Source organism: Myotis yumanensis, unplaced genomic scaffold (genome assembly GCF_028538775.1).
Source record: "Myotis yumanensis isolate MYYU_CA2020_CCGP unplaced genomic scaffold, mMyoYum1.0.hap1 SCAF_1, whole genome shotgun sequence".
NCBI lineage: Eukaryota > Metazoa > Chordata > Mammalia > Chiroptera > Vespertilionidae > Myotis > Myotis yumanensis.
In genome coordinates this window covers 32675311-32688330 of record NW_027223752.1, presented here as the reverse complement: position 1 = coordinate 32688330, position 13020 = coordinate 32675311, and the positions used below count along the sequence as shown (strand labels likewise).

At 46.9% G+C, this 13020-nt stretch overlaps 1 protein-coding gene across 1 annotated transcript in view; it reads left to right on the top strand.

The window, feature by feature from the left end:
* TTC9 (tetratricopeptide repeat domain 9) overlaps window positions 1-13020 on the top strand; it is a 29757-nt gene that overhangs the window by 14622 nt on the left and 2115 nt on the right. Inside the window, exon 2 of the mRNA XM_070417289.1 lies at window positions 10838-11020. Within this exon, the coding sequence (XP_070273390.1) occupies window positions 10838-11020 (183 nt within the window). The remainder of the gene's footprint in view (window positions 1-10837; window positions 11021-13020) is intronic.

Below are 13020 nucleotides of genomic sequence, written 5' to 3'. Positions count from 1 at the left end.
CGTTGATATCAGCACCTTCTGAATGCTTTCCCTTTTCCTCCTAAAGCTCTGAGCACAGGCCATGATGAATGCATCCTTATTGAACACCTTTACTAAGAGCCTCTGCCCAGGATTGTGTGGAGATGGTGAGAGGGGTGCAGCAGCCCTTGTTTGAGCAGTCCTGGAATTCTGGGATGGGGGAGGGGAGGGGGGGGGGGAATCCAAGGAAAGAATTCAAAGGGTTGGAAAACAAAGAGCAGCTTGGGAATGGTGAAAAGCAGAGATCCCCAAGGACAGTGTTGCTAAATCAGAGAAAACAAAAGAAACACTTGGCAGTGTTTGCATCAATCAAATGCAAGCTGTGCTAGATTGGGGAAAAAAAAATAGGTCAGAAATGAAAGTGTGTGGCATCGGAGGGGAGTCAGCCCACTAGGTAAAGCCAAAGGACTGGTAAAGGGCGCAGCCACCGCAGCAGTGGGAGGACTCTTTACCTGGGCACCAGGCAGGGCAGGTATAGCGTGAACAAGGACACTGCCATCCTACTTTTGTCGTAGCTTCTCAGGGCCTTCGGCTTGGAAGAGGCCTTTAGAGATCAGCGTGTCCAGGTTTCCACTCTTTACCACCAGCTCTGCAGGAGTGGAATCAACATGGGACTTGGGCTGAGCAACCCTGGCTCTTTCCCTACAAGTCAAATGGCCTCAGCAAGTCCCTTAACTTCCCCTGGAAGCTTCTGGGAGCAGGGCTGAAAGTACCTATTTCCCAGAGTCACTGTGAGGGTCAATGAGTTATATAAGGCCATACAGTTGTTAGGTATTGCTACTTACTAAGCATACAATATGTGCAAATCGCTACAACGTGGTTTTGCTGTGAGAGGACTTAGAGATGCCCTACCTATGGATGCTTGCTGGAAGGGCGAAGGAGACACGGTCCACTAATGACTGCAGGGATGGGCATCTCCTGAGCCTAGCCTGTGGCTATGAAAAGTAATTTTTCCCTTGGGAAAACGAAAGGGTCAATTGGATGATCATACCTGTATATTTGACTGCATCAGAAAAAGACTCCCCATCATGTTGTGTGAAAGCATTACTATTAGATGGTGGTGGGGTATGTGTGTGCATGCTATAATACATAGGTAATAGAAAAATGATAATTTCTCAGCAAGTTAGAAATGGAGGGAAAGTACCTAATCTTGATAAAGAGCATCTACCAAAAAACTAAACTTAACATCATACTTAATGGTGAGAGTCTAAATTCTTGCCCTTATGACCCAGGAATTGCACTCTTGGGCATTTATCCCAGAGAAATGAAAGCTGTCTGTGAATGTTCATAGAAACGTATTCATAATAACCCCAAACAGCCCAAATGTCCTTCATCACATGAATGGTCAAATAAACTATGGTCCATCCATACCATGGAATACTATTCCTCAATAAAAAGGAATGAACTGTGGATCCATGCAATAACTTGCATGTATCTCAAGGGGAGTATGCTGAGTGAAGAAGAAAGAAAAAACAAGTTCCAAAAGACTTCATACTGTGTGATTCCATTTGTATAACACTTTGAGATGTTAATTTTAGGAGTGGAGAACAGATTAGTGGTTGTCAGGGGTTAAAGAGGAGATAGGCCCTGACCGGTTTGGCTCAGTGGATAGAGCATTGGCCTGTGGACTGAAGGGTCCCAGGTTCGATTCCAGTCAAGGGCATGTACCTTGGTTGCGGGCACATCCCCGGTGGGGACTGTGCAGGAGGCAGCTGATTGATGTTTCTCTCTCATCGATGTTTCTAAGTCTCTATCCCTCTCCCTTCCTCTCTGTAAAAAATCAATAAAAATATATTTTTTTAAAAAGAGGTGGGATACAGAAAAGACATGGATGTAGTTATAAAAGGGCACCAGGAGGCATCCTATGGTGATGGAACTGTTCTGTAACTTAACTTTGGAGGCAGAGGAACCTACATATGTGACAAAATGAAACTAAACACATGCACACGCGCGTTCAAGTGAAGCTACGGAAATCTGAATGAGATCTGTGGATCGTGTCAGGGTCAATAGTATAGTTGATATATTGTACTACAGTTTCATAAGATGAAACCATTGGGAGAAAACAGAGTAAAAGGTACATGGGGGATCTCTCTGTGTTATTTCTTACAACTGAATGTGAAGCTACAACTACCTCGATTAAAAAAATTTCAATTAAAAATAATGTTGTGGGGGTTAGTTTGCAAGCACCAGGTAGATTAGGAGCTGTCTCAGGAAGAAACCAGAGATGTGTCGTGTCAGCTGTATTAGGATAACAGTAGACTCTCAATGAAACCGGAGATTGTGGTGGTTTTAGAACTTAAAAAAAAAAAGTGTTGGTGGACACTCTGCACTTGGTTTCTCTTTGAATGCAGAGAAACAAGTGGGGTAGAGGGTTCTGGAACGTTCTCTAGGAAGCTTCCAGATGAGAAGTATACAGATAAAGTGAGCACAGTTTGGCACCATCAGGTCTTACACGTAAGCCTCACAAGAATCAGAACTCAGAGCTCAAATCTACCTGATGAAGGAACTGAGTTAATATTCACTACAGCAGTGGTTCTCAACCTTCCTAATGCTGCGACCCTTTAACAAGTTCCTCATGTTATGGTGACCCCCAATTTCATTGTTACAAATTGAACATAATTAAAGCATAGTGATTAATCACAAAAACAATATGTAATTATAGCCCTAGCCGGCTTGGCTCAGTGGATAGAGCGTCAGCCTGTGGACTAAAGGATCCCAGGTTCAATTCCGGCCAAGGGCACATGCCTGGGTTGCCGGCTCGATCCCCAGTAGGGGGTGTGCAGGAGGCAGCCAATCAATGATTCTCTCATCATTGATGTTTCTATCTCTCTCTCCTTCTCTCTTCCTCTCTGAAATCAATAAAGAAATACAATTTAAAAAAAAAAGATGTTATTTATCTAAAAGAAAAAATATGTAATTATATACGTGTTTTCCAATGGTCTTAGGCGACCCCTGTGAAAGGGTCGTTCGACCCCCAAAGAGGTTGCGACCCACAGGTTGAGAACCGCTGCACTACAGGCAGTTGAACATCCTAGGAGGGCAGTGTGCGTGATGCTTGAGCACAGACTTAGGTGCCAGAAGGCTTAGTCTCAAATCCTAGCCCTGACTCTTACTAGCTTTGTGATCTTGGGCAAGTGACTAAACTTCCCTAGGCCTCAGTTTTTTTCCATCTGGAAAGTGGGAATAATACTAGAACCTCAGTGCCTGGCCTATTCATGCTTAATAATCTGCTCTTACTCTTATTACCCTTCTGGGAGGATGGATAGAACATCTCAGCCTTTTGTTTCTCCATTTCCCTGGCCTGGTCTCCTCTTCTCCAGTGAGAAGTCTCCAATCACTATGAAGAGAAAAGCCTAAAGTGTCACAAGTTGACTAAGAACAATTGTTTGTCCACATGTACAGATTTTCACATGGCCATCTGGTGGGTAATCCTGGAGCTCCACATGGCTATCCTGGGTTCTAAAAGTTTAACCAATTATATGGTTATTAAGAAACATATATCCAAAATGCTAGAACATACCAGCTCAGGCAATAAGGAGGCCCACCTATAGGTGCCCATTAAAAATGTGGATTACTGCCTTGCCAGTGTGGCTCAGTTGGTTGGAGCATCCTCCTGTACACCAAAAGGTTGCCAGTTTGATTCCTGGCCAGGGCACATACCTAGGGTTCCATCCCCTGTATGGGCACATACAGGAGGCAACTGATCAATGTTTCTCTCATATATCAGTTTCTCTCTCTTTCTCTCTCTCTCTCTCTTCCTTCCCCTCTCTCTAAAAACAGTAAAACATATCCTGGAGTGAAGTTTATCTTACCAATAAAAATGTGGATTACTGGACTCTTGGGAATCTGCATTGCCCGGCATGGGGTCTGGGAATCTCCATCTATACTAATAAAAGGGTAATGTGCTAATTAGATCAGACGTCTTCTGGACAAAGCCATGGTGGCGGGGGCTGAGGCAGAGGCAGTTAGGGGCGATCAGGCAGGCAGACAGAGGCAGTTAGGCGCGATCAGGCAGGCAGGCAGGTGAGCGGTTAGGAGCTAGCAGTCCCGGATTGCGAGAGGGATGTCCGAGGGACCCCAGATTGGAGAGGGTGCAGGCTGGGCTGAGGGACCCTCCACCCCTGTGCACGAATTTCATGCACCAGATCTCTAGTGTTAAATAAGCTTCCATGGATGATTTAATGAGAAACACTTGTCTGTAGGGTTCTGTTCAGGTGTCAGGGTCTGGAGCTTGGGAAGCACGGGTTATTTTCATCCTGCCAATAAGCCTTCAAGGAAAAGGTAGGTAGCAACCAAAATTACCTTCATTTTTACCCACTGCAACACTGAGACCCTGAGAGGTGAGGTGTAACTCAAGGACACCAGTGATACCCGTGCTAGAGATGGTGTCGTGCATCAACTAACTCAGAGGCACCAAACCTGGCCAGCAACTTCTCCATTGAAAATACTTCCCTCTTTTCTCATAGGCTCTCTCATGCCTTATAGTCTCAGGAACCAGGCCTATTAATTTTCCTGCCACGCTGGCTTTTAGAGCTCCTAGCTCTCTTGATTCTTAGGACTCCAGAGGAGCCCAGCGACTTTGGGTCCCTCCCTCCACCCCATCCATAAAGCTGTCTCCCAGATACTGACTGGAATCCACTCATCCATTCGTGGTGAGGGGAGGGGCTGAAAGCAGGGAGCAGGCAGCTCTAATGTTTGGGGTGTGGAGGGGTGGGGGTAGAACCAGCTGTTGACTCAGAGGCTTTCTAATCTATGAGAAGAAAATAGGCCCAGAACCCCACCCATTCTTTCCCTCGAGCCCCCCCGCTTTCTGACTGTAAAGCTGCTTTGGTGATGTTCTTTGCATGTACCCGCCTATCCCCAGTGGGGAAAACACACCTTTGAAAGGAAAACTGATAAGTAAAAGCAAGCCTCCAACCTAGGTTTGGGAGACATTTGTGGCAGGTGGGAGTTTATGTGCATGCCAGACCATGACACAAAAATCAGAAATCAAAAGAAGAGAGTTGTTTGCAGAGCTCTAAAGGCAAGCATCTGTATACGCAGGAGCAACCATCAGCACTTTCGTGGAAAGGTGAGATTGAGTGGGTCGCTGCAGTCCTGTGACAGAGCCCCCTAAGTAAAAGTCACCGTCATGTCACTGTACATTCTATGTTCCCATCGCTCTGCCATAGGAAGACCCTCCACAATGCTTCTGACCTATTCCTAAAAATGTGCTTTAAATTCAGCTATAGCTTCGTGTATGTATCATCTATTGTGTGTAGGACTCAAAGGTACATTTTCTCTGATGAAGGTACATGTTGCTGGAGAAACCATATTTGACAAATGGCTTCCTAAAGAACTAGCAGTTAGGAGATTGAGCTGAGTGCCCAGCACTGTGTGAGACATATAGTACATTAACTATGTCATCTTATCATCACAGGAGATATTACCTCCATTTAACACATGAGAAGGAGGCCCAGGGAGATTAAGTAATGTGCCTGAGGGCCTGGGCTAGTGGGTGGCAGAACTTGGGTTCCAGCCCAGGAACATGTATCTCCAGATCCACCGCTGCTGTTCAGCCAGGACCACCCAGAACTGGCACGATACTCTGTGCCTATTCAGTGTGGTTATGACCCATACCAGCGGCTGAGTATTCTGAATGTCACCTCTGTCCAGATCCACGCTCCTTCCACTTGACTACTATGCCATTGCCCTTTGAAATCAATTCAAAAACCAATCCAAAATTTGGTTAACTTTTGGGAAAATTTCTCCCAGTAATGTCATAGCCCCTTCTTGGTGCCACCTCCCAAAGGAATGGCCAGCAAGGTGTATGAGTTTCCTGAGGCTGCTGGAATAAAGGACCACAACTGGGTGGCTTCGGATAACAAATGTATTGTCTCAAAGATCTGGAGGCGAGGAGTCTAAGATCAAGTGTGGCCAGGGGTAGGTTTTTTCTGACCTCTTTGAGGGAGAATCCATTCCCTCCTACCTCTGTAGCCTCCAGCGTTCCTTGGTGTGTAGCTGGCCGTCTCCTCCCTGTGTCTTTTCACATTGCCTTTCCTCCGTGTGTCGGTCTCTGTGTCCAAATGTCTCCTTTTTATAAGGACACCCACCATTTTGAATCGGAGGCCATCCTAAAGACCTTCTCGCCAAATAGGATCATGTTTTGAGGATTCCAACTTATCTTTTGGGGAGGACACAATTCAACCCCTCACAGTGAGGCAGCCCCATAGAGTAGGTTCCTTCTCCTCGCTCCTGGCCCCAGATGGGTCTTTCCTTCCCTCCCATCCAGGGAGAACTACCGTGAATCAGCTGAAAACCAATGGCTACAAAAACTTGTTCGGCCTCCTCTCATCCAGTTTCCCTTCATCTCGTGCCAATGAGTGGCGTTTTGCCCAGGCAGTCACTATGCCCTGCGTGCACCAGGAAAAACAAAAACAGGTTGCCAGAGCCAGGAAAACCTGACATGTTTTAGCCTGAGGTCTCAGTGTGGTTTCTTTGGGGAACATCAAATGATTTCCCTTGTCTGAGTGCATGAGTGTGCAATGGGGGTTAAGTTGCTGGTTGTCTTAAGTTTTCCTACCACAGATCCCTTAAGAAAGCCGCCTGGCCTTTTCATAGAAACATACCCTAACCACCCAAGGTGGGCAATGGAAGAGGAACCTCCACATGGGAAGGGTGGTTGGAGACTTACAGCCCCAAGTCTTGTCCCAAATGTATCTTTCTCTTGTAAGTTGCACATGAGGCTCAGGGAAGGCTGTTTCTCTTCCAGCACTTCTTCCCAAGCATGAAGAGAAACTCGCCTTCATTCTCCACCAGTCCATCAGTCCCAGGATGCAGTGTTTGGTTCATTACCTGGTCCCAGTGGCCTGTGGGGTGCCCAGTGCAGTTAGGCATCACTTCTGGCCTTGACCATGGAACACAGAGGAAGGTAGTTTACACAGGTGACCTGTCCTTTGCCAGGGGTTACGTGGATTTCCAAAGGCTTCAAATGCAAACTCACAAGCACCCATGGTCAAGAGCACAGTCTTGGAAGCCTGGCAGAAGTGGGTGGATAGCATCATTCTTCCACCTCCTACTTGAGTGACCTTCAGTGGGTTACTTAAATTCTATGGAACTGGGTTTCATCATCTGTAAAACAAACAAAAATAGAACCTGTTTCATAGAGTTAATTAAAAGACATAGGATATGTATGTAAGGTATTGAGTTCCACCTCTGACACAGGGGTGGGGTGGGTGGGGATTAAAATGGAGATAAAGGAAGGGCAGTGAGACGACCCAACCCATTCTAAGGGTCTGCTGCACCCCAGACCCTGGGTAATGGGCAGAGGGACGTGGAAGGAACATCAGAAGACTGCTGGTCAACCTCTCCTTAACTTTCTCAGCTCTAAAATGTGCCTTAAAAACATCCCAGCTTATCTATCCCATGGGCTTGTTACATGGACCCCTGAGTAGCTCCCCAACCAAACTAGAGAGGTCTCCCAAAAATTACCTGTAGGTAGGGCTGAGGGCAGCTTTCTAGATTCTCTCTTATGCCCTCCACCTTGGACCCTCTTGAGAGCTCTGGCCTGGCACCCCTGCTTTCTTATCTGGATGGCAGCCCATCCGGACCAGAGCTAACTCTAGATTTCTCTGTCTTCCTGGGCTCTGCCTCTGATGCCAGCAGGGGTTCCACACCCTGGGACCTGCCTGGCCTCACCACCCAGCAGGTCTGAACCCTAGGCCAGTTCCCACCAGATCTATAGGGGAAACCATGACATTTTCACCAAATGAGTCCCAGAAATTGTTATTCCAGAAATTGATTGCTATTGTTCCTTTAGCCCTGGGGAAGAGGGATCTTTTCCATTTCCAGGCCTCCACACCCCCCCCCCCCCCCCGCCCCACCTCCCACCTCTGTCCCTCACCATTTTAGATGTTCAAAAACTGTGTTTTAAAGAAAACGAAGTTCCCTTTCCTAGACTGCTCAGGTCAGCAAACAGTGTTTGGTGGAAAACTGGACAGGAAGAGGCTGAGATCACATCGGATAGGCACGGGGAAGCTGAGACAGGAAATCCATCAGTTCTGGGGACAGATGTTGAAGCCCGAGTCCCCCACAGGTAGTAGCCAGAGGTTTACACGCAGGAACCTCGTGGCAGAAACCCCTCCGTGTCTGCAGAACTCTGTGAGCACCAGGGCTGACCCCACAGCTGGGGGAGGAGAGGGAAGGCGAGTTGGTGGCATCAGCCCAGCGGGATAGCCCCTGGTGTGTCAGCAGATAGAGATCATCTGTGACAACAGCCGCCCACGCCCAGGCCCACCCCAGGCCCAGGGGGCTAGCAGCAGGTGGCTTTAGCTGACTTGTTTGGCTTTCTGCCCTGTGGCCAGTGGAACCTGACAGGTCAGTTTCCAGATCTGGGCTGATTTTTTTTCCACTTCCTGGTTCTCACACCTTCAACTTGAGAAGCTGTGGTTCCCCTCCCCCTCACTCTGCAAGAGGATGTGTTTTGTCCACAATGCCCAGAGAAAGGTCTGGTCTCTTAATCAGCCATTCTGAACCCTAGGAAGTTATTTAAGGGATCAAAACAGCTGAAGTTAGACCCCTGAAGATTAAAATCAGTGACTGGCCTCTATCTGAGGATGGTTCTTCCAATGTGGGAGAGACCTGAGCACAGAGACCCGCCAGCATGCCCCTCGCCCCACCAGCCAGGTCTGGGCAGGAAGGAGCAGCTTTGCCTTCTAAGTCTGTTTTTTTAAATTGATCTTCAGAAAGAGAGGGAGAGGGAGAGGGAGAGGGAGAGAGAGAGAGAGAGAGAGAGAGAGAAGGAAACATCAATGAGAGAGAAATATCATCAATCTGCTGCCTCTTGCATGCCCTACTGAGGATTGAACCTGGGCATGTGCTCTGACCAGGAATCAAACCGTGACCTCCTGGTTCACAGGTCAAGTCTCAACCGCTGAGCCATGCTGGCCAGGCTCCTAAGTTTGTTTTTATTTGCTTTGGAGAAGGTACTTTTTTTTTTTTTTTTTTTTTTTTGCAATCCCCTTCACACTTCTTTACTGAATATTTGAGTGATCGAATGGAGATGGAGGTAGCTCAGCAGGGCTGGGATTATGGCAAGGCCAGTGAGGCTACTAGGGAACCAAATTGCAAGAGGCACTCGCTCTCGGGTTCATACAAGTTCTCACCCTGGTCGGACCCTGATTGCTGGTGAGGGGAAGCTTCAGGGGGAGATGGTTTACTCAGAAATGGCTGACTGTGGAATAGTGAGGGGCCCCACCACAGGTACCTGCCAGCCTTGCTTCCTCTTGCCTGGGACGTCCAGGCCTCTCATGTCCACAGGTGTGCCCTGTATGGGGCTGGGCACTCCCTATCAGAAGGCCCCTGCTCCTGGGAACTGCAGAGAGAAACATGTATGAAAGAGATCTTGAATCAAGTCAAAGGTAGTTGTCACTGCAGGGGCGCAGGGCTGAAAAACATTATAATAATATTAAATACCGCTTTGGGTACTTACCATGTACCACGCCCTGTGTTAAATACATGATGGCCATTATTTTATATAATCCTCTCAACGCAATAAAGAACTTGGGCTCTAGAGCCAGACAGCATGAATTTAAAGCTCAGCCTTGCCTCTTTCATGATATGTGACCTTGGGAAATTAACCTCTCTGGGCTTCAGCTTTCTCATCTGAAATATGGGAATAATAATAGAACTTACATCACGGTATTCCAAGGATCCTACCCGGTAATACAAGGAAAGCAATGAGACAAGCATCTGGCACAAGATAAGCACTGGACAAGTATTAGCCATGGTTAGTATTGTGATTGCCTCTTGTAGCTTATTCCTGGAGTTGCCTCAACAAAAGTCTCACAGACTGGTGACTTAAACAATAGAAACGTATTGTCTCACAGTTCCAGAAGCTAGGAGTCCAAGATTAAGGTGTTGGTAGGGCTGTGAGGGAAAATCTGTTCCCTGCGTCTCTCCTCGATTCTGGGGTTTGCTGGTTTATAGATGATCATCTTCTCCAATGTCTCTTCACTTCGTCTTTCCTCTGTTGTGTCTATCTCAGTGTCCAAACTTCCCCTTTGTCTGAGTCTGTGTGGGCTGCTATAACAATAATACCATGGATTGGGTGGCTCAAACAACTCCTTATCTCTCACAGTTCTGGAGGCTGAGAAGTCCAAGATCAAGGCACTGGCAGATTCGGTGTCTGGTGAGGACCTGCTTCCTGGATCTTAGCTGACTGTTTTCTCACTGTGTCCTCACAAGGCAGAAGGGGTGGAGGAGCTCCCTGGGGTCGCTTTTATAAAAGTACTAATCCCAATCATGAAAACCCTGTCCTCACGACGTAGTCTCCTTCCAGAGGTCCCTCCAAATTGGGAATTAGTTTTCAACATATGGATTAGGGGAGGGAGGGTGGAGAAACACACACATTCAACCTATAGCACCCTTTTTATAAGGATATCAGTAATAGTGGCTTGGGACCCACTCGAATGACCTCTTTTAACTTGATTACTTTGGTGAAGACCCTATTTCCAAATTAGGTCACATTCTGAGATACTGGGGATTCACAATCCAACACATCTTTTGTAGGGATGACGGGGGGGTGGGCGGGGGGGGGGGGACACAATTCAACCTATGGTACAAGGCTAAGGAACTAGCTCAATGTCACACATCTCATTGGTGATGAAACTGGGTCCTAGGACCCCAGGATTATTTGATGACACATTTCATGGCATGAACCCCATGTAAAGCCCCAACATTCTTAAACCTTCTCTGGATGGGGAGAAAGAGCCGAAGAGAGACATTCAGAGCCTACTGCTACTGTGTTGATGGCATTTCCCCTTCTTTCTCTCTTCTCCAGCCTGCCTGCTCCAGGCTGAGCTGGTAAACTATGAACGAGTCAAGGAGTATTGCCTCAAAGTCTTGAAGAAGGAAGGGGAGAACTTCAAGGCCCTTTACCGGTCTGGTGTGGCCTTCTACCACCTTGGGGACTATGACAAAGCACTCTACTACCTGAAAGAAGCAAGGACCCGACAGCCAACAGGTAAGGCAGAAATTGATGTTTTCTCATCGTCAGCCACCTCTGGCAGCTCCTGGGGCCCTCTCATTGGGATGGGCAGCTCTCATGATGTAGGGCCAGGTAGGTGCAGAAATGGCAAATTAGGGGTCAGGTGGCCGCTAGAACCTGGAATAAGGAGAACATACAGTCCATGCATTTGCCCAGGGCACTTGGGCACCTCTTCTCTTCAAATTGAATACAGAATTCTTTGTCTTTTCTAATCCAGAATCCAGCTTTCTTCACTTATTCAATAAATACATATTGAATTCTTATGATGTGCCAAGATTTCTGCTGGGCACCAGGGATGTGGATGAGAAAAGGTGGCTCATATATTTGAGGAGCTCACACTCTGGTTGGCAAGACAGAACACAAAGGAATGATTTGGGTGCTGAGCCCAGTATCTTCCAGGAAGCGTGCTCTGCCTTCTCCAGTCAGATCCCATTCCTGAGAGGATGCGTTATCTGTACCATTCTTGCAAATTCACATCCACAAGCTCAGCCATTCGTTCATTCGTTCATTCCACAGATACTGATTAAGCAGTTACAATGGCCCAGGAACTGTTCTAGGTGCTGAGTGGATGTCAGGGAACGAAAGAAAGCGGTTACATTCAAGGAGTTTATGATATAATGGAGGCAAATGGACAGTAAACACATGGACAAATAGATAATGCAATATTTAGTAGTATTAAGGGCTATGAAGAAAATAAAGCAGAAAAAAAGGATCAAGAGTAAATGGGGTGCTATTGTAGACCTGGTGGCGAGAAAGAACCTCTCTGAAGAGATAACATTTCAATAATGACTTTGACTTGATGTTGCCATTGTTCATGGGGCTGACTTTTTTAAATGCATTTCGCTTTCCAAGAAGTCTTTAAGAACTTTAGGATCAATTTGCAAATCTCCAAATGTATACATTTTTCTTTATTTTTGTAAGAGCACCAATATCTTTATGTTTTGATTAGTTTTCTGAAATCAGTCATGTTCCCCCAACTGTACTGTAACCCACTTGAGGACAAAGAACTGGACTCAATCAACAGAATTTTCTTGAACACCTACTGTATGCCAGCACTGTTCTGGCTGCCATGTGTGCCGTGTGTGGCATATTTTAGAATGCTACAGCGTTCGTTTCTACTTCTGGACGCGAACATCTCAAGCAGCCCTGTAACTCTTATATGCTGGTATGTGCAGAGCTAAGCAGCTGTTCCGCATCATACCCCACTCACCAATTTAAAAGCTGGGATTGGGGGATAATTTCCCAGTTTGAGGTGCAGTGGCCTGACTCTACTTATAAGGACAAAAATAAGACAATGAAGCAAAGTCATTTTAAACTCTTTAATTTAAAAAATTACATTCAAGTAATATTTCTTCGTCATTAAATTAGCACTGTAGGCTAACCTATTTTGGCCCTCATAGAAATGCCATGAGGAGGGTATGACCCCCAGGAGAGGCAGGCTTTGGAGTCAGATGCACCACATACTGTGTGTCTCCTTGGGCATCACACTTAACCTCTCTGGGGCCCAGTTTTCCCTTTTGTCACAGGGAGGGTGATGCTGCATACATACCTTGCAGGGTTTCAAGGAGGGTTAAATGAGATAACATGGCACAAAGTAGGCATTCATAAACGGAAGTTGTTTCTTGCAGACAAGACAGGAGGCTCTGAGAAGTTGGTAACGTGCCTGGACTTAAACTCTAAACAGAGCCTCCACTCACTGTGCTGACTCAGGAGCACGGGGATATGCTGTTTCATAGAAATAAAGGGGGACATCCCTCCTCCTCTCCTCTCCTTCCCGTCTGTCCCTGGGTCAGGGTGACCTGTCCACATTTGCTAGGGGGAGGCCATGGAGGAGAAGGCCAACGTCCTGGCTGCTCTCTCAGGACCTTGATGACAGCTGACATCATGGACCTTGGTTGACTGAGGCTGGCCTGTCCAGGATCTATAGCTGTAGGCCCAATACTTCCCCTCACCACGTGTCCTCTAAGGTGTGTTTC